Genomic DNA, 26360 nt, shown 5'->3' with positions numbered 1-26360 from the left:
CTGGGGCAAGGACACTTCAAAATACTGGGCAGAACATTGTCAGAGCTACATCTGATGCTCCACAAGAGGCCCAGTGACTCCAACCAACAGAGCCATGGCTACGTGTTATGATACACCACACACAGAATACAACTGTTTCAAAGGAGACCCAGATTCAGAGTTACAGGAACAGATGTTCCATACCATGAGCCCTGAACTGTCACCAGGCTGCCTCTTCCCTGGCCAACTCAACATGGGCTTCTCTAGGGAGTACCAGCAGAGTATCACCTCAGAGATGGTCAGTGATTAAGCTGAGTCATGCCAGGGCTGCCCAGTTAATACAAACTGCGGCCTTGTGTTGAGCACTTCCTGCATGCCAGACACTCAACTGCGTACTCTGCATGCATTATGTCATATAAAAAACCTCATACCACAGATGGGAAAACTGGAGCTCACAGAGGACCAACAACTGTGCACATTAACTCATTTAGTATTTATTTAATTTCAATGATGTGCCAGGCAATGTTCTAAGGGCTGGGGACCCAGGAGTTAAATGGTATAAAAGAGCCATCTTCTCACAGAGTGAAATTCTACTAGGAAGAAACAAATAGAACCTAAGTAAACAACTAAATGAGATGATGCTCGAGAGTCATACCATGAAGAAAAAACAAATGGGCTGCTGAGACAGGGAGGAAGCAAGAGGGCCATGTTAGCCAGGGCAGTCCTGGAAGACCTTTCTGCACGTGTGACAGTGAGCTGAGCCCTTTACAAAAAGAAGGAGCAGTCATGAAAAGATATGCAGACCAGGGTTCCAGGCAGAGCAAAGAGCCAGGGTACAGCCCAGGAGACAGGAACAGAGTTGGCCTCTGGTCTTCCAGGTCCAGAAGGAAGTCTGCCGTAACTTCAGCAAAAAGCAAAAAAGGGGAAGTAAAGATTAGAGAGGTGGGCAGGGGCCAATCACAAAGGGTCTTATGGACCATGATAACAGGTTTAGTTTTTGTTCTGCTTTGAATACTAACTGGTGTTACTGTGACCTTGACTCAAGGCCATGCCCTTCAAATGACTGTGCCAGAACTACCACCACACAAGGCTCCTTCCTTACTCCAGGCTGGAGATAAAACCAGTTGGTAGATGCTCCATAGACACACAGTAATACGTCTGACTTCCCAAATGTTGTCATTGTTATTTTACTGAAGAGGTTTTGAGAAAGGACAGCCTACCTATCATTCCCACCAGACAAGAGGCCATCTTATAGCCTTACTCATGATGGAGACCCCAGGGCTCTCAAACATCTCTCTTGACACCTGTGTCTATCAATAAATCCTGCTCTTTATTTAGCAGAAGGTTTAGTTTCTGTTCTTCTCTAATACCAGAATAGAGAAGTCAGGCTTGCTTTCTTCCTTTTCCCAAGTATTGCACCCAACAACTCTGCTCACCCTTGGGCAATGCCAGCTGGAAACCTGACAAGGTTTTGCACCCTGCAGTGCCGTTGCTGTTCTTTCTGATCAGAAATGTAACTTATGTAATAGAACTACCATATGACCCAGCAATTCTACTTCTGGGCATATACCCAAAAGAACTGAAAGCAGGGTCTCGAAGAGAAATTTTATGCCCATGTTCACTGCTGCATTGTCCGTGGTAGCTAAAACATGAAAACAATGCAAGTGTCCACCAATGGGTGAACAAACAAGCAAAATATGGTATATTGAACAATGGAATATTATTCAGCCTTAAAAAGGAAGGAAACTGCAACATGCTACAACATGGATGAACACTGAGCACATTATGAGTGAAATAAGCCAGACACCAAAAGAGAAATACTGTATAATTTCATTTCTTTGAAATACTTAGAATAAATGCATAGAGGAAAAATACAGTAGCTGTTGCCAAGGGCTAGGGAGAGGAAGGAATGGAGAATTGTTTTTTAATAGGTATCGAGTTTCAGTTTTGCAACAGAAAGAATCATGGGGATGGATGGTGATGATGGTTGCACAACAATGTGAATGTATTTAATACCACTAAACTATACACTTAAAAATGGTTAAGGTGGCCCTGGCTGGTGTGGCTCAGCTGGTTAAGAGCATCATCCTGTAAACCAAAAGGTCAAGGGTTTGATTCCTGGTCAGGGTACATTCCTAGACTGCATGTTCAGTCCCCAGTTGGAGGGCATACGAGAGGGAACCAATCAATGTTTCTCTCTCACATCAATGTTTTCTCCCTCTCTCTCCCTCCCTTCCCCTCTCTCTAAAATCAGTAAGCATGTTCCTGGGTGAAGATTTTAAAAAATGATTAAGATGATAAATCTTATGTTATTTATCACAAAAAAAGCAATTCGTGAATTCATGCAAAATAATATACAATAATTACAAATCAGGAAAAAAATGTACAAAGAAAAAATCTCCATCACCTTATTACTGATAATTTTTAGTGCAGTAATTCTCAAGCTTTCTTGTGCACACCAATTCCCTGAAATGTTGTTAAAAGGCAGATTCTGATTCAGCAAGTCTAGGGTGGGGTCCGGGGTTCTGCATTTCTCACAAACTCCACGGTGATGCTGATGTTGCTGCTTCTGACTGGCATCCGAAGAACAGGAATTTAGCACCTGCCTTTAATGGCATGCACAATTATCCTAGAGCTTTTCTACAGTATCTTGCCACCAATGCTTTTTCTAAATGAGATGTAAACAGCCTCCTCCTCTGCCTTACCTCACCATGGCTCTCTTGTGGTAGGAAGAAAAGCATGTCCTCTATCAAGAAACAACCTGAGGTTGTGAAGGTCTCAGCCCACCACTCCTGCTCCCTGGCTGCCATCTCTCTACAGGAGAAAAGTGCACTTGAGTAAGATAACTCTGACCTCAGAAGGAGTACCTAGGGCCATCCTAGCCCTGAATGAGAGTTAAGAGAAGGGGTCTCATAGGGTGGAGGGAGCACAGGCAGCCTTGGAAACACTCATCGACTACAGGGAATGCCCAAGAGACCTATGACTGTGAGTAGTTGAAGGAGCACTAGTGGGAAGTCACAAGGTATCATGAGTCTTCATCCTGGCTAGGCTGCTGGCTAGCCATGTGACAGGGGCAGTTACTTCCCTTCCCCGGGGAACTGGTTTCTGCAGGAGCTCATGCCGTCCTAACTCTTCAGTCTGCCAATGTGTGGCCTCTGTGGAGCCAGGGAGGCAGAGCAATCAATGCCACTGATCTTTCTTATCTTCTCTCAATGACAAAGAGGAGAACATAGAACCCCTGCCAGGGCCAAGAAGAATCCAAACTGATGGCCACCTGCTGAACTTCAGGCATGGGCTAAGCCATGAAGGATGACATTTCATCATTTCTTCCTTGACAAAGAAGGAAAAGTGGCTCCATTCACCAGCGCACTAAGGCTCAGAAAGGTCAAGATCTTCACCCAAGGCCGGTCCCACAGGAAGTGTTCAAGGACGGATTCAATTTCAAGTCCACTGGTCCTGGCACAACCATCTCTAAATCCTGTTCACTCTCAACCCTGAAACAAGCCTGCAGTTACAGCCCCACTGCTGGTTCAGGAATGATTCCTCTGTGGAACCCCAGCCTGCCTACTTCCTTCCTTCTCCAAAAGCAGCCTTCAGTCAACAATATCAACCAAAGAAGCCAGAACAAACTTCTTTTTAATTTCTTGTGAGATCACCATCAATATGAAAATAAAATATGTAAAGCCACCCCAGGAAATACTGCCAGATGTCCACAAACTTGTCAGAGAAATGCAGTGATACCCTAGGGCTCTAAGTCAGAAATCACATGTGCATGTGAAAATCACTCACCTGATTCAAGTGCATCCCTACTGTCTTGAATGTTTAGAATCTTTAGGACTCTACATTAATTTTTACTGTAAAACTCCAAGGATTAAGAATGGGATAGCCCAGGTTCAAATCCCACACCACCAGCTATGTGACCATGGGCTAGTTACTTAAACTCTCTGCATTTCCCAGGTCTGTTAAATGAGTGAATGCTTACTGTGTACCCCCAACAGTGCCAAGTATATACCAAGCACTTTATACATGTGCTATGATTATTATTGTTATAGTCAGCATAAGACTCCTGGCTCTAACAATTATTTTCTTTTTTTTTTTAAATATGTTTACTGATTTGAGAGGGAGGGAGAGAGAGAGAAACACTGATCGGTTGCCTCCCATATGCACCCCAACTGGGGACTGAATCAGCAACGTAGGTATGTGACCTGACTGGGAATCAAACCCCCAATATTTTGGTGTACAAGATGATACTCCAACCAACCGAGTCATACCAGCAAGGGTAACAGTTATTCTCAACTGATTACCTTCCCTTCACAGCACAGGCAAAGCAATTTAATCTAGGCCTCTATGTTCGCTGACCTGGGGGATGAAAAGGTAAAAAGGGTCCATGGAATCTGGGGAGGGGAAAACGAGCAAGATGAACCAGGCACTCTATGTAAAGTCCTTCTCTAATCCTTGCAACAACCCTGAAGGTCAAGGTAAGCATGGTTCCCACCCACAGAGGAGTTAGGTCACTTGATCAAGACCACACACACACTTCAATAGTGGGACTTCCCTGCCTCTCCATGGAATGGCAGAGGTAAAGTCAGGCCAGGCATTTCTGTGGTCTAAGGCTAATCCTTGCAATGCACTAAGCGGGTGTAAGGGAGAAAAGTAAAAGAAGGCTACATTCTTTGGGTGCCAACTGCATGCCAGGAATTCTGCACAAGGTCACACAGCAAAGCAAGTGCTACTTTGAAGGCTGAGACCCTCATCTGCCTGACTCTTAGGCCAGTGCTCCTTCCACATGCCACACTGCTATTCTGTTGTGGGGCCCGGGGAAGCTTACTGAAAAGGAGGGAACTTGAGCTGTGCTTTAAAAACTGGGAAGGACCAGAATAAGTAAATCCATACAGAAAGGACACAACTGCTTAATGGGTAGAGGGTTTCCTTCAGGGTGATGACAGTGATTTGCACTAGACAGAGGTTGTGGTTGTATGACATTGTGAATACCACTGAATTGTTCACTTTTAAATGATTAATTATTTTTGTAATTGTTAAATCTATAACAATAATTGTTCATTGTTAATTGTATTAAAACCATAAATAGTTTTATGCTATACAAATTTCACCTCAATACAAAATGATTCTTATGGGAAGGGCTGCAACAGGGAGATACTGGCCCAGAGCACCTCCCAAGCCAAAGGAACAGCTGCACTAGGATTCTCCAAAGGGCAGGTGAGGCATGCAGCCCCCACACTGAACAACAGCGTAGAAGAGCTCCCCCACGCTCACTTCTCTTTCATATTTCTGACTCCACTGAGGGGACAGTCTGCCTGACACTAGGAGGCCCTTGTCAGGCTCCTAACAGGAAACAACAGGCACACTCAAGTAAGGATAGTTCAGGGAGGTTCACTTATACAGAGCTCTACTGAAGAATGGATATAGATAAGCAATTCTCAATTCAGGTGACTTCACCCCTAGCCCTGAAGGACAGTCGGCAAGATCTGGAGACATTTTTAGCACATCTGGAGGATGTTGTTGGCATCTGGTGGGTAGAGGTGAGGGATGCTGCTAAACATCCTACAATGCACAGGACAGCCCCAACAACAGAGAATGATCTAGCTTAAAATGTCAAAGAGTGCCACAACTAGGAAACTCTGTCCTAAAGTAGGTTTGATTATCCCATTTCACAGTGAGACAGGCTCCAAGAGACTAAATAACAAACCTCCACTGTGCCCTAACTCCCGTCCTCGCATCTGCTCAAGAACATACTACAGCAACTGTCCCTTTTTCCCATGCTGTCAACTTTTTTTTTCTGCTCATCTATGAAATTCCTACAGCATACAAGGTTATTGTAATATCTCCCCCAAATTTAATATTAGCCATGCCTCGTTCCCATATGTCCTTCCAGCTGCAACCCCATTTCCCTGCTGCCCTGTCCAGCACAGCTCTTCCCTCTAGAGTCATCCATCCCTGCCACCATTAATGTTCCAAGATCTGGCCCCATGCCCTTGCACTCCCATCCCCTTCATCCTGCACTGAAATAACTACACAGTGGCCATAAGATCTGGAATACTCAGTAGAGACTCACTAATACTACAGAACAAACAGATGATACACTCACTGATATTGTATGATTTTTTTCAATGCACCCTGCAAAGTTGCAATTAACCAGGCATTTCTATCAAGCCCTACATAAGCTTGTGCACTATCTCTGATGATTGTCTCTGGTTTTTATGGAGTAAACCTGCACCTTTAATGTACTACAGAACAGTGGTCAGCAAACTTCTCCTGTAAAGTGCCAGGTAATTAATATTTTTAGGCTCTGCAGTTCAGCAGTTCATACAGTCACTGTCACAAGTACTCAGCTCTGCTCTTGTGTCTCAAAAGCAGCCACAAACAGTACAGTAATGAATCTGTATGGCTGTTTACAAAAACGGGCCTTGGGCTGGATTTACCCCACAGGCCAGCTTGCAGACACTGCCCTAGCAGAACTAGTGTGTGTGTCTGGGGGCAGGGCAGGGGGGGGGGGTGGCGTAAAAATTAAAACAATAGTGTTATCTTTCCAGACTTAACAGCCTCCCTGCAGTAAGACAGTTATATATTAGGTGTCCCCAGCAGGCTGTAGACCAGGCCATATCTTAGTCATATTCCCATCTCCCCTCACCCTATAACCAACACCCAACATCAGAGCTTTGCAGGGGACAGGTATATCATCACCTTCTGACACTGGTAGAATTTATACTCAGTCACATTTGCAGCCATCTAGGATGCCTGGGACACTCTCAACCCAATGGAGAGTTTGGTGCTGCTGTTTTTGTTGTTAATTTCCACTACTCTTTCAAATAAAGAGATAGAAAGAAAGCAGAAGTGAAGGAGGAGGGGAGCAGAAAGGGCTGCACGATGTAGGCCAGAGGGATGCATGTATGAGACCAAGATCAAACCCCTCCAATCCTACAGGGTCAAGTGGAGAATGCGAATGAGTGATGTGGCAGGGAAGGCAATGAAGAGGGTGAGGTGGACATTGCAGGGACCAAGGCAGATGCCCCTTGAGAGATGGCAGCTGCTACTCAGCTCTAGCTGACAGCACCTCACAGCAACATCAGTACAGCATTGTTCCATTTCCCATTTCTTTTTAAAAATCCAGAAACTCAAGATTTTCATGTCAATTAGTTGGCACCTAGTTATACTCTTTTTAGAAGAGAATAACTTCTAAAGTTATTTAGAAGAAGAGAAGTGTTTCGGCCAACTCTGCACAAACCAAACACAATAAACCTAGAGGCCAGATCTGCTGCCAATTTTCCATTCTGAGATGTACATTAAATCTTTACATCCACCTGTAATCTGGGTGCTGGCAGCCCCATCATAACAGATAAAGGAACTGAGGCTTGAACCATTGATCCCTTGCCCAAGGAACCACTCAGAGATGACAAACACAACACTTACCCCAAAACCCATGCCTTCCAACCTTGACAAGACCAAATAACTTCTTGGGCAGCTCAAATTCAGACAGAAAACAGTCTCCTTCTGCAAAAAGCCACCAAAAAACAAACCAACCTCCCGATGGCTGGCTCAAATGTTGCCTTCTCTGAGAAACCTCCATAGGCACAATAAACTGTTCTCTGAACTGTGCTTCCACAGCCCTCCAGCCACACCACACCCCGGGTCTAATCCCTACAGCAGAAAGGATTATGGAGACTCCTAAACCTGCTCCTTGTGTCAGTCCTGGGTGGAGTCTTTTCAGGGAGGGAAATAAGCCTTAATGCATCCCTGCTCACAGAAAGAAATCAACAATTGTTGAATCAAGACCCCAAGTGGAGTTCCATGGTTCCCCAAGTAGCTGCTTTAAGCAGAGAGGACCAGAGTGAGCCAGGCCACAGCAGCGGCCTCGCACGTGTCACGCACAGAGTGAAGCAGTAGTTCTGTCTGCTCAAGCACTAGCATGTGAACAGATAAAATGAGCAAAATCAGGCTGTGGCTGCCAGTACTGTGGAGTAAAGTGTCTCAGCTGGACCAGGGAGTAAGGACAGATAGTCTGCCACCATACAATGGAAGAAAGGCCCTGCTGGAGACAGGTGGGCTCAGGCCATCTAAGTGGGCGTGTGATGTATAACACTGAGTCAACAGCAAATTTATAAATGGGCAAAGCATTTACTCCAGAGTAGGAATCAACAAACATTTTCTGTAAAGAGCAGAGAGTAAATATTTTAGGCTTCCTACACCATAATGGTCAACTGTACCATCAAGCATGAAAGCAGCCATAGACAATAGCAAATGAATGGGTGTGGCTGTGTTTCAACAAAGCTTTATTTACAAAATAGGGGGCTGGCCTAGTTTAACAATCTTTGTTGTACCCTCAATGGGGAAAAAAAAAAAAACATAAAATGGCAGTGAGCAAACACTTGGAAGAGAATATGTATCATCACCCATGGCTGCAGAAATACAAATTCTTACTAAACTAACCACCACACGTTGCCATTATATAACTCCTAACTTGACCAAGAAACACTTAAAACACAATTTCCCAGTGCTGATAAACCTATGGGGATAAAGGTACACACCACCAGTAACAATGTACTGGTACAGTAGGTTCTTGAAAAACAGTGCGGCAGTGCATACCAAAAGCTACAAAAAACTTTTGATGCACTGCAAACTAAGCTAAGGAGGAGGAATGGGAGAAATGAGAAAAGGAACAAGTAACTTTCACAAGTCCCTCTGTCTTCTAGGTACTGAGTAAGACACTCTTTATTCATCACTCACTTTCATTTACATATTCTGACCAGGAAATTAAGAGTCAGAGAAGTCCCTACATTCTACCCTAGGGAGTTAAACCCAGGGTTGCTAGAGTCCAGGTAGAATCCACTACAACACAATGGCAGCCTAATCATATCATCATGGGTACACAGATTTTTTTCCCTGCACTGTTCTAGAACAGGGGTCAGCAAGCTACAGCCCCCAACCAAATCCAGCTGCTGCCTGTTGTTCTAAATAAAGTTTTATTGGAACACAGCCATGTCCTTTCATTCACTTACCGCCTGTACTATTCTACCCTACAACAACAGGGATGAGCAGAGGGACACAGACCAGGTGGCCTGCACAGCAGGAAATATTTACTATCTGGCCCTTTGCAGAAAATGCTTGCCAATTCCATCTTAGCATATCATAAATGCAATTTACTTTTTTTTCCTACAATAGGAGAAAGGTTAAATAACTGAGGTACATATTTTATGGAATGTTATGCAGCCATTTCTAATCATTGTGAAGAGAAAGAACATGGATAAATACTAAAATATGGGAGCTGGCAAAAGTCGGTTTACAGTTGTGACTATGCCAAACACAGAGTTTATTCTTGTATTATTATTTATTCTTGTATGATATATTTTTCCATATGAACTGTAAACCTACTTTGCCCAATCCTGTAAAAGTGGAAACACTAATTCAAATGTAGGCTCAATGTACTTTTGTAAAATGCATATGCTTTAAACAAAGACAGAAGTGGAATGCCTAAAACTCTAAATATTTAATGTGCAAGGGAGGTCTACTTATATGTATATTCTATGTTCCACAATACTCTTTAATGTCATTTGGGCCTTTTGTTTTTTTTTCTTTTAAGATCAGGGAGGAAAGAACAGAGTCCATAATGCAGATGCAGGCAAGGAAAAATGAGATGGGAGTGGGCACAGTTCCCTGTAGGGAGCTGGGGAGCACAGGCCCAGCAGGGTGCTGCTGAGTGGACGAGGGAGTGCTCTGCCATGGCGCTGAGGGCTCCTGGATGGGCAAGCAAAAAGCAGGGCCAGCAGATGGGTCCTCACTCCACCTGGAGCCTTCAAGCTGCCACACCCCACACCCAAACCTGCTCCTCTCACAACCTTTCCTACCTCAGTAAAAAGCAGTTTTTACCCATCTAGCTGCTCAGAAGCAAAAAAAAAAAAACAAAAACAAAAAACAAAAAAAAAAAAACCAGGAATCACTCTCCCCTCTCTCAGGTCTACCCAGGTATCACCTTCCCTGTAAGGGTGCCTATCCTGATCACCCCATTCAAAACTACTACAGCCCTCCTCCTTCAACTCATCCTCTATCCAGACAAGTAAGTCACATGCCACCCTTGGGCCCTGGATTGAGCGTAAGATTCAGACCTAGCCAACCAGAACCACAGTGATAGGTTCCAGGATGACCACATGGGTAGGCAGACTGCTGTGATTCAGCCCCAGGACTTCTGCTGGAGCAGTTAGGAAAGACGTCCACTCCTTGCTTGGGCATTGCTATATCATAGGATGTGACCCAAGAGCTGCTGGTAGCCATCTCGCCTCCACGGAGAAGAGGCTGCCTGCAGATGAAGCCAATGGAGAAGAAAGTAGAGTTGTGAGCTGGACAGAAGGGTTGTCCTGATGATTCTCTAAGCACCTGAATCCAGCTGAGTCTGAGGCCAGCCTGTCCCTAGACTTTTCCATTACAAAACACTTTAAATTCCCATTGTGCTGAAATAAGCTTCTGCCACATGCAACTGGAGAGTCCTGGCTGTGCACCCAAAACTCTGACAAAACATTTTTTGGTAGTTCATTCAATTCACTTCAGACACCAACAGTATAGCCCTTTGCTAAGTGACATCTAAACTGTCATCTAATAAATGTCTGCTGCATGTTAAACCCTGAATTTCTCGATTGCTGGCCTGGCTCTGCTGCCACTAGAGCCCTCACTCTTATGGACAGCAGTTTAAACTACTACCACCACTTTGGAAAAAAAAGAGCAATTAAGAATGATCAACACCTCTATGTTAATGCTGTTTTAGGAACATCATCCCAAAGACAAAATCTAAAGGAAGGAAAACTACCTTAAACAAAAAATGCTCATCACATTATTATTTATCAAAGAAACAAAAAAGAATGAGGGGAATTAGCTAAATTTCCACAAGTAGAGTCAATAGTTTAAAAATTATGCTACATGCAAGATGATGGGTTAATGATGGATTATGAAGTCATAGAAGTGAGCAATATGAAGACCATTTGGCAGTGTGTTGAAGGAGTAGCCAGAAATGTTAATAAAAGCAAAATACAAATGTATATGATAATGATAAAATTACTTCAACACATAGGTGTTTTGAAACCTTTTTTTTATTGCTTTCCCCCTTACGATCCTTTCTAGACCTTTTTTTTCTTAATCACCACCTCCATGAAATTTTAATACCACAGATATATTTTACATCTGTTTACGTACTGCTTGCATATCTGTGACTTACATACAACAGTAAAAGTTTCATGCCCCCCCCCCAGGGTTGATATCACCCCAGGGAGAATGTATAGTATCCATGTAGACAAGATGGTACAAGCAGAATAGAAGGTGTTTTTATCTGGAATTATGTTCACATTGCCAGAATTTTTACTTCCATTTATTTATTTACTTATTTGTTTGTTTGTTTGTTTGTTTTAGAGAAAGGGAGAGTGAAAGAAAGGAAGAGAAACATCAATGTGTGGTTCCCTCTCACATACCCCCCAACTGGGGACCTGGCCCACAACCCAGGCATGTGCCCTGACTGGGAATCAAACCAGCGACTCTTTGGTCTAAAGGCTGGCACTCAATCTACTGAGCCACACCAGCTAGGGCTACTTCTATATTTTAAGAGCCCTAAGAACTTGACTTTCTATGACTTACCCAGGCACAGTCAGGCATCAAGAAGCAGTAGAGTCAATGTCAAAGGGATTGAGTCTGTTGCCACTTGCTCACATAGGAGATGGTCAAATATTTGCTGATAATAGAACACTTACTTCTCACAATGTACAGTAATAGATCAACCCAGTGCCTTCATTAGGGACAAAAAATAAAAGGTTGATATCATCACTTTTTCTGCTTTGAAAGAAAACCACAAATACTCGTAGTTCCATTCACTCATTTTAGCTTATTCTTTATTCCAAACACAAGCCATTGCTGGAGATGGCCCAGTCCATGCCAAAGAGAAAATCATGACCTTCAAAATTCCAGAAAATAAGAAGCTGCCAAAATGTACATAAACACGAAGCAAGATCGGCAGTAAACTACCACTAAGCCCAAACTCTGCTGTATCAGGCCCTAGAGCTGGTCTGTTCCACAAATTATCTGACTTCTGTGGGTCTGGCTTTCCCCACACTTGAAATGGGGGTTTTGGTGTCTTTCCAACATAAGAATTCTTTACAGAATAATTATTGATTGAAAATAGTATCAAGGGTTTCACAGATAAAGTCTTACAAAAGACAATGCTTGAGGATCATGACTTTCTGGACTTACAAGTTTTCTGTCCCAATGACAGCAAAAGTATTATCTGAAAATCAGACTTCCTTAGTTAGTAGAGGCTGGTAATCAAGTAGTTCCACCTAATATTCTTTAGAGAAAAACAAATAAATAACGACCACTATCACACTGACAATTTGCTTACTTCTGTGTATACATATGAATCCAAAAACACAGTTCTATGCGCATGTATTAATGTGCACTAAGGTATATATTTAGGTATAATTCATAGTCATGTTACGTAGAAAAGATAGCAAACCAAGGCAGGGAGGAGGAAGGAGGCATGTCTCACTCACTAACAGCAGTCCTGAACCTGGTACAGTAATCTTGCCAGGTGTTCCAACAGCACAGGAAACCATGATAGCATGGGAGGAGGTCAGTCCTTGAAATTCTATGCATCACCTCCACTATCTGGGAAAGAAAGCCTTTGAAACTGTGCTTTCACCCCAAGGCCTTCAAGGCCAGGATGGAAAGGGCCCACAGCACCCAAAGGAAGAATCCCATTAACACCTTTGGGTATTCACTCTCTCCTCCCAAAGCTGGCACCACCTTTACCTGTCAATCAATATATAACTTCTTAACCGCCATCCCACCAACTATATAAGTCCTCAGAACAAAGGACTGGGCATGTACTTGCCACCCCAGCCTTTGGCCACCCTTACTTTCACCACCTTTCCCTGCTTTGTCCTGTACCTATGACTTTCACCCCCACCCCCACTTTAACTAGGCCCATTCTCTTCCATGAGAATGGAGGATCAGCAATGTACCCTGCTTGCCCACTAACAAGACTCGCTGATCTGTAATTCTTTACTACATTTTTTGTCTTTGAGGTGTTCCATCATGTGACCATACCACATATATTTACCCACTCCTCTACCAATGGTCATCTTATTTGTTTCTCGCACAATACCATTTATCTTGTGTATGCATTTCTCAGAGTCATTCCACTTCCTGGTTATTTGCTCTTAATGTATCTGGCCTTGAACCCATCTGACCTCTGACTCCACTCAAACATTTTCAACTCAAAATACAGCATATTCTAATTACCAATTTATAGGATATACAAGAGACCGAGAAACATCAAACCAGACCAAAAAGATGCAATCAGCAAAATCCTGCAAAAAAGCCTTACAGGATAAAATGATTCCTTCAACAAAAATTGCAAGGGGAAATAAAAGGGAGAGATTAAAGGGGAACCTAATTTTAAAAAAAAAAAAGACTTTGTGCTTCAAAGAATACTGTCAGGTAAGGGAAAAACAACCCACAATAGGAGAGAAAGTGTTTATAAATAACATATCTGATTAGGGACTTAATATCCAGGTTATATAGAATTCTTATAGCTCAACAGAAAGAAAAACAACCTATTAAAAAATGAACAGACATTTCTCCAAAGAAGATATACAAGTGGCAAATAGGCACACAAAAAGATGCTAATATCATTAGTCACTAGGGAAATGCAAATCAAAACCACAAAGAGACAGTACTTCAGTCACTAGAATGGCTACTATCAAAAAAGACTGTGCAGAAACCAGAGCCTTCATGCAGTGTTGGTGGGAAAGGAAAATGGTCCAGCCACGTTAAAAAACAGTCTGACAGTTCCTCAAATGGACCCAGTAGTTCTACTCTTAAAAGTATACCCAAGAGAAATGAAAACACAAGCCCACACAAAAACTTGCATGTGAATGTTCACACAGCATTATTCACAATAGCCAAAAAGTGGAAACAAGTCAAATGTCCATCAGCTGAGGAGAGATAAACAAAATGTGGCATAGCCACGGCCTGAGTGCAGGAGCAGCACCTGCAGAGTAGGGAGGAGGCGGCAATTTTGCTGGAGTATCTGGAGAGAGAATTCAATGAACCACAAAAGGAGATGGCAGCCTGCAGACACAGACAAAACCCCTCTAAAGAGACAGTGGCTCCAGGGCAGCAGACATCACTGAGCCTTCGGGCCCAGTCTGAAGAGTCCCAGCTCACATGGGACCTTGCTCAGGAGTCCCACCCTGTTGGAGAGACAGAATGACCATGACAGAGGGCGGAGAGTTGCTGTGAAGGAAAAACTGTCCTGAGATAGTGGAGCCATGTGGGAGACTACTTAATGGAGACTTGGGAGGTGTCACACAAGGATCCCCAAATTGGAGAAGCTAGTGAATAAGGGTTAGACAGAAGGGCACTGGTAAAACCGCTTAGGAGAGGATAACACAAATGTAATGAATGTGGGAAGAGCTTTTTCAGAGCTCAGGTCTCATTCAATGTCAAAGAATTCACACTGGAGAAAGACCCTATGAATGTAATGAGTGTGGGGAAACCTTCCGTTGGACTTCTGGTCCTTTTAATCACTGAGGAGTCCACAACATACAGAGGCAGTACCACTGTGAGGAGTATGGGAAGGCCTTCAGTCAGAGTGCAGGTCTCATCCAGCACCAGAGAATCAACAGAGGAGAGAAGCCCCGTAAGCCCAGACAGTGCTGGAAGAGCTACAGTCAGAACTCCTCTCGCATAGAGCACCGGAGAAGCCACACAGGGAGCAGCCTCACCAGTGCAATGAAGGAAGGGCAGGGGAGCTTTCAACACCGTAAACTCATCCTCCATCAGAAGAATCACAGCGTGTCTGAGTCTGTCTAATCCTTGCTATGTGCAAGTTTTCCGGATCACTGGCCAACTCCTGTGAAGCAGGTGAAGACCAGGAAACGTTTTTCTTCAACTACATGTGTTTTGAAACAAAGACTGACCTGTGGTGTAGGCACATCCTAAGAGGTTTTTGAAGCTGCTGCTTTCCCTTTGGTTTCTTTACCCCTTCCTGATTACTAGCCCATCCCTCTTATTTCCTCTCTCAGAGATGGCTCTAAACCTTCCCAACAATGTAATCAATCATGCCTCTATAGCCAACAAGACTAACACTCTGTATCTGTGATAAATTCCTAAAGATCCTAAAGAGCTCTGCAGATGTTTTACAATCAGTGGGTCTTTGGTGTTCTCTGTGACCCGCACTGGCACACCTTTTCCACTTCACTGCTTCCCTCTGGCACCTACATGACACTCCTTTTGGGATGCTGCGTTTGAATGCTAGATGTGTAAATTTTGTCAAGTTGTTCACCTTTGTATGCTCCAGTTTTTATCATTTTAAAGGATGGATTATAATATAACTACCTCATAAGGTTTTTGAGAGGAATTAAAACTTTAATCCAGCCCTGGGTGGTAGACTGAGTGCCAGCCTGCAAACCAGGTCACCGATTCAATTCCCAGTCAGGGCACATGCCTGGGTTGCAGGCCAGGTGCCCAGTGGGGGGCCTGTGAGAGACAACCACACACTGATGTTTCTCTCCCTTTCTCCCTCCCTTCCCCTCTCTCTAAAAATAAATACATAAAATCTTTAAAAAATGTAATCCAGATAAAGTTTGGTACCTGACAGACTAGGCACTCAGTAAATATTCATTATTTGTATTAAAACTGTTGACCTTGAGAAGGAATATACCTGCCAAGAAGGACTCCTAGCAGTTAACTGGGCCCAAATTCATAATCAGAGTCTAGCAGCCATTGCTGATAGAGGCCTTGTGTATACACTACATTTCAGGGGAAAGCCACAGACTAAGTTGCCAGCCTCCTGCACTGGGTTCCTACCAACTGAGCTGAACCTTTTAAAGGAATCCCTGGAGGAGTATTTGAATAAATGGGCTGAGACCTGCCCCATCCAATCAGAGCTGCACAGCTATATCCCCTATTTGCATCTTTATTGACCAATCACTGGTTCCATAACAACCAACCTATCAGGACAGTGCTATTTGGACCAATTAAACTGCAAATTTGGACTTCTCATTTGCATAAAAATGGACCAATCAGTGACCAGCATGGGTACTTTATGTAAGTGGGTCTCCCTGCCCTGACCAGTGTGACTTTGTTGGTTGGGCAGACAAGGCATGTACAAAGAGGCAACCAATTGTTTCTCTCTCACACATTGATGTTTCTCTCCCTCCCTTCCCTTCTCTTTAAAAATAAATAAACAAAATCTTTAAAAAATAAAAATAAATAAGCAGGCCTCCTCTTTGTCTCAGTGGAGACAGTTTCTCTTTCAGTTTCTCTGGTTTACAAACTGTTCACCTGCATAAAGTCTCTCCTTTTTTTGAAAAACAACAAAAAAAATGTGGCATATCCATAAAATGGAATATTATTCAGCCACAAAAAGAAATGAAGTACAGATATATGCTATAACATGAGCCTTGCAAACATTCTTAGTGAAAACAGTTAGACACAAAAGGCCATATGTTGTATGATTAATTTATATGAAATCTTCAGAATAGGAAATCCAGAAAGAGAAAACCAGGTTAGTGATTGCCTGAGGCTGAAGGGAGGAGAGTGGAGAATGGCTACTAATGGGTACAGGGCATCTTTTGGGGTAATGAAAATGTTCTAAAATTCATTAGTGATATTCACAGAACTCTGTGAATATATTAAACAATAATTACAATTAAACTTAAAAATTAGAGACTTAACAGACTTAAAAGAAACCAATTTACATTGTTTAAACCTTTAGATCCTGAGTTTTTAAAAAATTATATAATAAGACTATAAAGCAATCATGGAAATTTGAACATTGATTAATATCTGATGGTATTGATGAATTATTGCTAATCTTTTAGATATAGAAATGGAATTGTGTTTTTAAAAAGGAGTACCTGTATTTTAGAGATACATATGAAAATATTTACTGATGAAATGATACAATGTCTTAGATTTCCTTCAAAATAAACTGGGAAGAGAGAGAGAAAGTAAACAGGTTTATAGGTGAAGTCATCATAAGTTAACAATTGTTCATTAGACCATTCTCTCCACTTCCCTGATGTTTGAAAATTTCTATTAATAAAAAGGACAAAAAGAAAATAGTTCCATGCCATACTATTTTATTGTGTGCCAATTATCAATCCCACAGGTGGGAAACCCCCATTTCAATTGTATTCTCCATAAATGATTGATGGACACCTGTATGTGTACTGTTTACAATTTGAGGAAATAAAGAGTTTTACTTTTTAAAAAATGAAATGACTGAAAATAACCTGGACTTCCCCTTCCACCCTCAGCAAACACTTTTTCTGTCTCAATTACAATCTTTCCAAAAAAAGGTTCTTATTCTTAATGTTTTTTTCCTTTACAAAAACCATTTGTTGGTTTCCTTTTGTAATTTGTTTGGCTTTAGATCAAATTATTTTTAAATAAATTTTAAAACTATTATCTTTGATATTAAGTTGCTCCTTGAAAGATACATTGATGATTTCCCCCAGCGTGTCAATTTCACTTATTCCTATGATGAGGACAGAACTGTAAGCCTGAGGCAGAGCCTCCTTGGTCACATTACAAGGAAGAGACTTTCAGGGAGTACTTAGCCCCAGCCCTTGTCCCAGAGCTGGACCACAAAACAACCCCACCTGAACCCCATATCTTTGTGAAAACAACAATAACAGCTCTAAGTTCCTGACTACATAACATGTGAGAGGCACAATACTAATCACTTCACCTAAGAAATGTTATTTGGTCATTGCAACAAGCCTAGGAGACAGGTACTATTATTTATCCCCATTTAGCTAGGACTTCCAGAATGAAAAAGTAACTTGCTCTCAATCATACAGCTTTATGCAGCAGGGCCAGGATTTGAACCCAGGCTGTCTAGCTCCAAGACCTGCATTTATACCTTATATTACTATATTACCTCCTAGGTAGAAACCAGCTCATCACATCTTTGTTGTAGTATCACTAATGGTCAAGGACCAGAAACTTTAATTGGTCCAAAAATCATTCGCTCTGGACACAGAAGATGGACTATCTCCCAGGAAACCTGCCCCTCCATCCCTAGCTCCCTCATTAGAACCATCAATTTCACAAATCTTGCTCTTAAAGAGCAAAAACAAAAGCACAGAATTTGAAAAAAAAAATCCACACAGATCATTTAAAAGTTACAAAATGAAGAGATGTATTGCCTTCATCTTGCCCCCTCCGAACCTCCAGAAATACCTGGGTAAAAGGGTCTCCCTGAGTTTTCAGTGAAGAGAAAACACTGCAGGTGACCAGTATGAGCGTAAGCAGTTCCTCCTAAATCAATGCAGATCTCTGTCAGGATGAGGGGAGAGGCTTCCCTGAGTCACTCCCATCTCCACATGCAACACCCAGGAATGACTTAGCACCAAAACAACAGAGGAAAAGACTGAGAATTCCCATCCAAGTCTAGGAGCTAAACTGCAGAAACACTGAGGTCGGCTGTCCACACCTACCTTCCTCCCCCTCAGAGCTCCCCACCAAAACCAGTCCCCTCCCTTTGTGGGAGGGATTGGGGTGGACTGGGCAGGGCAAGTGATGGTCCCCAGATGGGCTAAACATTGCACAAGGGAAGCCAGGCAGGACCCCACAAGGGAGATCTCAAATGATCAAAGAAAAGAAAATGAAGGGGCTGGAGTATGAGGGAAAACCAAAATGTAAGAACTAAGGACCAAAGTGAGGAACAAAGTAACTGGAAACAACTGGTGACTGGAACAGCAAAGCACTAGGGACAGGAGACTAGAGGGACAGGAAAAACAAAGAGGTTGAAGAATTCATAGTCCTCTGGGGACCATGAGCTAAGGGGACACAAGGTTCAGGTCAGCAAACTAGGCGTGTCCGGAGAAGACACTGTGTGGAAACTGAAGTGACTGGAGACAAGGGGCCTGGGTGGTGGGGATGACTGGGGAGCAGGGAGACTCTTAATTGGAAGTGGGACTCAAGGAGTCTAAGAGTTAGCTGGAACTGAGACATGCGAGGTCTGAGCACGGGGGTGGTCACTGGGCAAGGGGGGTCGGAGGACTGGGAGGGACTGGAGGATTGGGGTACAGGTGTCGAAGAGCTGGTTTTAAGTGATGGGCAGGAGTCAGCGGACTAGGAGGGACTTGGGACTCCAGGAAACTGCAGGTGACCAGAAGCCAGGAACTGGGGTCAGGAAACTGGGAGCAAAGGGACGGTGGTCTGGGCACGGGACGCCGGGGCTCGGGCCGGAGTGTGCAGATGAAACGGCAGGAGCCGGGGCGGCCGGGACGGGTGACAGCGGCGAGGCCGCCACTCACCGCTCATGGTGCCGCTCCCCAGGCAGATCCCTGCGCCGTACCGCCGCCACTACCTCCACTGCCGCCACTGACGCCGCTGTGCTCTAGACAGGCCGGGCGACAGCGCGCCCCGCCCCGCCCGGCCGTCCGCCCCGCCCCGGAAGCGGAGCGGCAGTGCTACGGCACCGCCTCCCGACCCGGAACGTAAACTCGAGGGCCACCAGGGGCGCGGGAGCTTACACTCAGCGCTGGGCGTTGGCGGCTGGGGCCTTTGGGCAAACTGCGTGCCCTCGGGGGACACACGGTCGTCAGCGAGTACTGGGGTTTGCTATGGGGACGCCTCCTCGTCCTCCTGGGCGTACACCTCTGCCGGAAAGCCAGATAGGGAACAAGGAAGGCTCCTAGATGAGAGGTCCCAGGCAACGCTAGGAGCTGAGAAAGGAAATTTTAAGAGTAACGGGCCAAAGCATGGGGGCGGAAGAGATGGACAGTCCTAAAGGGCCTCTCTAAAGAGACGACTTTAGAGCTGAGACCTGGATGATAAGGAGACAATCCGGGAAGATCCTCAGAAAAGGTGTTACAAAAGCCGCAAGTGTAAAGGCCCTGCCTGGAGAGGTTGACTGGAGCGAGAGGGTGAGTGAGAAAAGGACAGTAGTAGAGAGGGAAGACTGAAGAGGTGGGTGGAAGGCCTAAGCCGTGGTAAAGGGTGTGTACTTCTCCGCCTAACTCTTAAGTAGGTAAGGGAATGGGAGCCACTGCAAGAATTTAAGCAGAGGAGTGATAGGGTCTGAATTAGGTTTTTAAACGATTACTCTTGGGAGTTGGTTGACAGTGAATTGTAGCCGGACAAGGTGGAGAAGGGGCAGTTGGTCAGGGGCCGTTGGTATTATCTAGCGAGAGAAAGTGCCTGGGGCTAGGGTGGTGGCAGTGGTGGTGAAGGTGGGTGGATCCACTATGAATTGATTTTGACAACAATCGTATTAATCCAGTTTCCTTCCTTATTTTAGAGTTGGGGGTTAGGGGACCCAGAAGAATTAAAGGAGCATTTGCTCAGAGTATTTGCCAGCAACACAGAGTAGAAAAGTACATTTTATCATCACAACCCATATTTATATTTAAGTAGTAATAATTGTTTAACACAACAGCTCTGTAGGTAATGCATTCTCTTCCACTTTACTTTTTTAAAAAACGCTGACTGAGATGATTGATCCACAAATGTGCCTTGATAAGCAGTTGAAAACACTGAACTCTGGACCAAGCCCCACTGAGGAAAGAGCCAGAATTCCAGCCCAGTTCTGTTGTGACCCACAGTCCCATGGTCTTTCTACTACATTGCGTCTCAACACGTAATCTCTGGCTCCTGGAAATTTATCTTTTGGACTCAGCAGAAGTCAAGAGCTCTTTGGAGAACATGCTCTGCAGCATTGTTTATAAAAGTGAAAAATTGGAAAGCATCGAAGCCCAACTACAGTAGAACAGCTAAACAAATAGTGGCCCTCCTCACAAGGAATGTCTGCAGTAGCTGAGAATGCTAATTATAAAGATTATGGGAGAGTGGAAAAGGCCACGGATAAAACATTAAGTTAAAAAAGCCCTTGCCCTGGCTGGCGTAGCTCAGTGGATTGAGCGCGGGCTGCGAACCAAAGCATCGCAAGTTCGATTCCCAGTCAGGGCACATGCCTGGTTTGCAGGCCACGGCCCCCAGCAACCGCACATTGATGTTTCTCTCTCTCTTTCTCCCTCCCTTCCCTCTCTAAAAATAAATAAATAAAATCTAAAAGCCCCATGCAGCCCTAGCCAGCATGGCTCACTTAGTTGGGTGTTGTCTGCAAAGTGAAACATCACTGGTTCATTTCCCGGTGAGGGCACATGCCTAGGTTGCAGGTTCAGTCCCCCATCAGGGTACATACGACAGGCAACTTATTGATATTTCCCTCTCTTCCTCCCTCCCCATCTCTAAAAAATAAATAAATAATTATTTTACACAAAGCCCCATGCAAAAAAGTCTGTAAACCATGAGTACAATGGTGTCAAAACACAGCCATGTGTAAGGGAATGTAAAAATGAAAATATTTGTCAGATGGGTGCTAGACTTATCGAGGTAATCACTTTGTCAGTTATCTGAATGTCTAATCACCACATTGTATACCTGCAACTAATAGGATGTGTCAACTGTAGACATTTTTTACTTTTTTCCATTTTTAATGAAAATACTTGTATGTTTGGTTAATAGGGTTGTTTTTCCCATTTTCAAAATTATACTTGACAATTGTTAATTTGTTATTCTAGTTAAAGAGTGGGTGTGCCTGAATCCACCCCTAGAAAGCCCAATGTAGGTCAGCCTGCCTCTGTAAGCTTTGGTAAGACATCACATACGTGCTTCATGGAGCTGTCTGGAGGATGACTATGCTATACTGTCTCATAGCACCCTGTACCTTTTCTTCATTTCACTTGATGCAGGACAAATTATTGAAATTGTAGTTTGTGTTTTTTGTTTTCTACCACCAACCATCCCCTTCAAGTGTTGTAATTACTTCTCTCCAAGATGTTAGCCTGGTCATGGAAGTCAAGAATCAAAAGCCTAATGTAAACTTTGGAAACATCCAAATTTATGGGAGAGGTTGTACTGGGCGTGTGGGGACAAGGAGCAGCTAGGAACAATATAACAGAAAAGAAATGTGTGTGCCTGCCTTTAGGGAGACCTGACCTCAAAGGGACTAATAAAAACCATCATAGCAAAGTAACTAACCAAATTACTTATTATTAACCAGGCAGTTTTATGGAAAAAAATATACATGTGCATGAGTAACATAAAATGGTTAAGTACCTTTCTTATAGTCACCAAAGTTCTATAACTTGCTAGTAACAGCCAGGATTGAACCCCAGGCAGTCTGGGCTCCAGAGCCAATGCTTTAACGACTATATTGTTTGTTCTCCTGTGATCCTCAAGGGCCTCAAATGGAACCATGATGGGCGCCAAATGGTTAAAAATAAATTCCACCACGTTTCCACATATTCCAAACCTGACACAAAAGCCACAAAGCCCCCAGACCTTGAGGGTCTATGCTGTGGTATCAGTGGGCCCCTTAACAATGATCAAAATCAATGGGTTACCACAGGGTACCCCCTGTTGCACAGCCTTTTCATAAGGAGCTTTGTCTAACCCCAGGAAAGGAGCCCTCCCCCTACAGTGACAAGATAGTAGCCCAAAGAGATGGAGAACTCAGAAATGGAACTAAGTTGACGTGAAGAGAAAAAAGAAATAGATCAAGATGTCTGGTTTAAATCATGGCTTTGCCATTCACTGGCTCTGTTACCTTGCTCTGACTTAGTTCCTGTCATAATCTATAAAATGGAGATGACAATGGTCCACCTACCTTGTAATTTGTTTTGTGCATTAAACAAGTTAGTATAGGTAAAGCACTTAGAGCAATCCCTGCACATTAGTAACTATGTAAGCAATAACTATTATTATCACCTGTATTTGGGCCTGAAAATGATACCAAGTAACTTTTTATCACAGTTTGTAATTCTACATATATCTATATTACAATAATGCCTGAGGCCTCCATTAAGCTGGAAACTCACAAGATCAGGAACTACCCATGCATTGCACACTGAATTAGCCTGGCTGACTCTGGGGTTCTCCTATCTACAGAAGTGCATAGAATAACCTTGCTTGCCTTTAACAATAAAGAGAAAAATTCAGTTGTTCTGAAGTGCATATGTGCATGTATAGGAGGAAAGTGGTCCAGCCATAGAAGTGTGTGACTCTGGGACCTATGCATCACAGTATTTTTCTTCAGTGAGTCAAGAATTTAATCATTGAAACCAATGAAGTGTCTCCAGTTAAGCTCCCAACAGTAAGATAGAAAAATATATCTAACATAAAGATTTTCTGGGATTAGAGGGCAAAAAGCTGTATCAGTAACTGATAACAATCATCCTTTCCTTCTGACAAAAGATTTTGAAAGTAGCGCTGCACCACTCAGGATGGTTAATTATCTAGTAGAAATCAATTTCTCCATCCTTGTGATACACCCAGCAGCTTGCAGGCCATTGCAATAGTCATTTGTTTTTGTGGTGACAAGGACGGTTGCACCTTCCTCCATAGCTGGGAGTGGAAAGAAGTGGTCGGAATCTATGTTTGGTTGGCTCTTGGCACAGTCTTCACAGGTACATTCTTCTACTGTGTACTCCAGGCTTCTGGGAAGAATCTCCTCATCAGTCCTGCTGTCTTTTCTGCCATCCATGTCAGCATTAGCCTCCTTCTGCAGAGCAGATCCTAATTATGCAGAAACAGAAAAGTTACCCTAAACTTCCCCGGGGGTACAGTGATGACAGTCTCAGCAGTACACCTCAGGCTCAAAGCAGTATGAGACAGATCTTTTCATAAAAACAAATTAGTGTGGTCCTACACTAGAGGTTATAAACAACCCACAGGACACAATAGGCTGAGAGACATACCTTACGGCATAGAGTGTTTTTACTGTTTACTTATGCTGGCCCACACTTTAAAATTGAGTGATTTTACATAGAAATCTAGACAACTGGCCTCGGCCTTATTTTACAAGATGACAAATTGCCACTATCCTGTTATAGCACACCAAGATTAGCCTATAGGTGATACTTCAAAATTAAAAGTAAAGAGGCTTCTCTTTTCAGGTTACATGTCAGATTAAAATTTTTGTAATGAATCCCTGTGATCACATAAGGAAGGAGTCTCCATTATGCCCTGTGAAGACAAGTCTTACTACTTCAACCTTCCACAGCACAACTGCATCTTCCAATGAACCACACTCAAAGTCATTCCCCACCTGTTTCTCAGAGCCCAGGCAAAACAAAAATAAAAAGGAAGGAATTATGAAGAGCCACCATTTACCTTTCCTTACTGTACAAGGAAGCAAATAAGGTGGGTTCTTTACAGATTGTGCACAAAAAAAGTGCACAAAAAATAGGGCAGTGGCTGCAGAGGCTTGGGAATCAGATCATGGGCAAAGGTGCTGCAGAAATAGTTTTATCTTAAGAAGCCCTTCAGACCTTGAGGGCTTTAAGGAACAATCACTCCTCTAGGAAAATTCAATCCTCTGGGACTGGTTCTCTACTCCTTATAAAGATAATAATCTTTGAGATGATTGCTCCAATAATCCAGGAGCAACTGGTTATTCATTTCTAACATTTTCTGACAGTAAAATGTTCACCCAAGCAAATAATACATGTTTGTATTAAAAATATGGCCATGGATCTTGTCAAATATATTTTTCCTGATAGTAGCAGACCTGGCTAGCAGTTTCTGATAACATGACATTTAATTAATGTGCAAACCTTGGTCAGAGCCCTGGCTGGGGTAGTTCAGTGGACTGAGCACTGGCTGCGAACCAAAACATTGCAGGTTCAATTCCCAGTCAGGGCACATGCCTGGGTTGCAGGCTACAGCCCCCAGCAACCCCACATTGATGTTTCTCTCTCTCTTGTCTCCTCCCTCTCTTTCCTCTTTAAAAATAAATAAATAAAATACTTTTAAAAAGAAGAAGAAGTTGAGAAACAGAGCATTGGTCTATTTAAAAAAAAAAAAGCCTTGGTCAGAGAGATGGATGTTTTGCCCTGGCCAGGTAGCTCAGTTGTTAAGAGTGTCATCCTGTTACACCAGGGTTGCTTGTTCAATCCCCAGTCAGGGCGCACACAAGAGTCAACCGATGAATGGATCCATGAATGGAACAACAAGTCAATGTGCTTGCACTCTCTCTCTCTCCCCCCCACCTCGCCTTTGCTCCCTTCCCTCCCCGCTATTCTCAAAAAAAAAAAAAAAAGGGAGAGAGACAGATGCTTCCCAAGGAATCCTCAGTAATTCAAAAGAGTTTTTTATATCAAGGGAAAAATGTGGGAGAAGGCTGACATCAAAGATTGACCATCAAACCAACCTGTGCTTTTAAATTCATCCTTTAATGGTGGAGAGCGCCTCTTCCTTAGCAAGAACACCAGCACAAAAACTGTCAAAGACAGTAGCACGCTCAGGCCGAAACAAGTCCAAAGAATGGTACTTGATCCTTTCACTGAATTAAAAGAAATGTCAGAGAGATAATGAACTGATAACATCAACATCAAGTAAAGATTATTTGCTAACCAATTCCCCTAATTCATCATCATTGACTTTCAAATTCTAAATAACACTTAATTAGAGGAGTTGGTAAAATACTGGGTTGCTGACAGTGCTGAATAAAATTGAGTTCAACTCTGAATAATTACTTTATTCCTGTTGGCATTTAAATAATTCCTTTGTTCCCTTTCTCTTTTTTGATTCAGAAAAGCTCACCATCTTCCCTGTAATGTTTATTCTTTGAATAGTCAGTATAGAGAGAATACTTCACATCAACGAATAATTGTTCAAGCAGTGGTACTTACCTGAATTACAATAATTCTCACATATTGCAGGAGTAATAGAAAAACATCGAAGGTAACACGATATGCAAGCATTCAGCAAACTGTCAAAATATTCATTTTTGAGGCATTGATGAGCCATCTGGAACTCGATCACAAAAAGAAATGAGGAAACCACAGAAAGAACAGCATGAAAGACAAGTAAAATCTCGTCAAGAATTCCCCAGCAAGTGGAGTGACAAGCAGCTACAATGCCAAGGGTAAAAAAGAAGCTCGCTTGGATGACTTGGTTCTTATGGGGTGCGTCCTCGAACTGTGGCTAAGGATTTGAATACCAACTCTAATTACTGGTTCGTAGTTTGAGGCTTGGGTTGGGTAAGGATGGAGTGAGGATTGCGGGGACAAACCATACCTGAAACAGAAACTGCTTATTTATAGTGGCAATTTCTTAGCCAGGTGACAGTCACAAGGCATAGACAAGCCTGAGGCACCAAACAGAACTTTCAATAACCATGTTTGGAGCATATGTTTACAAGTTGTGCTGTAAGATAGGCCCCAGGGACCTAGATTAGACAAGACCTGGACCCCTTGAAACCTTACAATCTAACAGAAGAGAGAGAAATTCACTCAAGTAACCCCAAAGTATAGTTGAAACTGACGGAATGTGAAAGAGGAAACGGATATCAAACACACCTACCAGGT

General features: G+C 43.1%; 2 protein-coding genes across 3 annotated transcripts in view; both read right to left on the bottom strand.

Annotated features, from left to right (window-relative positions):
- SNX29 (sorting nexin 29) overlaps positions 1-19416 on the bottom strand; it is a 564444-nt gene extending 545028 nt beyond the window's left edge. For both annotated transcript variants that reach the window (XR_006783480.1, XM_045819397.1), the window contains exon 1: positions 19302-19416. Coding sequence is in view for 1 of the 2 variants with exons in the window: in XM_045819397.1 (XP_045675353.1) it covers positions 19302-19308 (7 nt within the window). In the remaining variant the exon portion in view is untranslated. The remainder of the gene's footprint in view (positions 1-19301) is intronic.
- A 2173-nt stretch (positions 19417-21589) lies between these two features.
- TNFRSF17 (TNF receptor superfamily member 17) lies at positions 21590-25904 on the bottom strand. The gene is made up of 3 exons (XM_045819564.1): positions 25683-25904; positions 25202-25333; positions 21590-23565 (listed from the first exon to the last, which is right to left on the bottom strand). Exons 1-3 carry the CDS (start codon positions 25798-25800, stop codon positions 23282-23284), a joined length of 534 nt encoding a protein of 177 aa, XP_045675520.1. The 5' UTR covers positions 25801-25904; the 3' UTR covers positions 21590-23281.
- Between the last annotated feature and the right edge of the window lie 456 nt (positions 25905-26360).

This window comes from Phyllostomus hastatus, unplaced genomic scaffold, assembly GCF_019186645.2.
Source record: "Phyllostomus hastatus isolate PE091 unplaced genomic scaffold, TTU_PhHast_1.1 phas_scaffold_385, whole genome shotgun sequence".
In the NCBI taxonomy this organism is placed as follows: domain Eukaryota; kingdom Metazoa; phylum Chordata; class Mammalia; order Chiroptera; family Phyllostomidae; genus Phyllostomus; species Phyllostomus hastatus.
The sequence above is the reverse complement of the archived record's forward strand: the minus strand, read 5'-3'. Positions and strand labels throughout refer to the sequence as shown.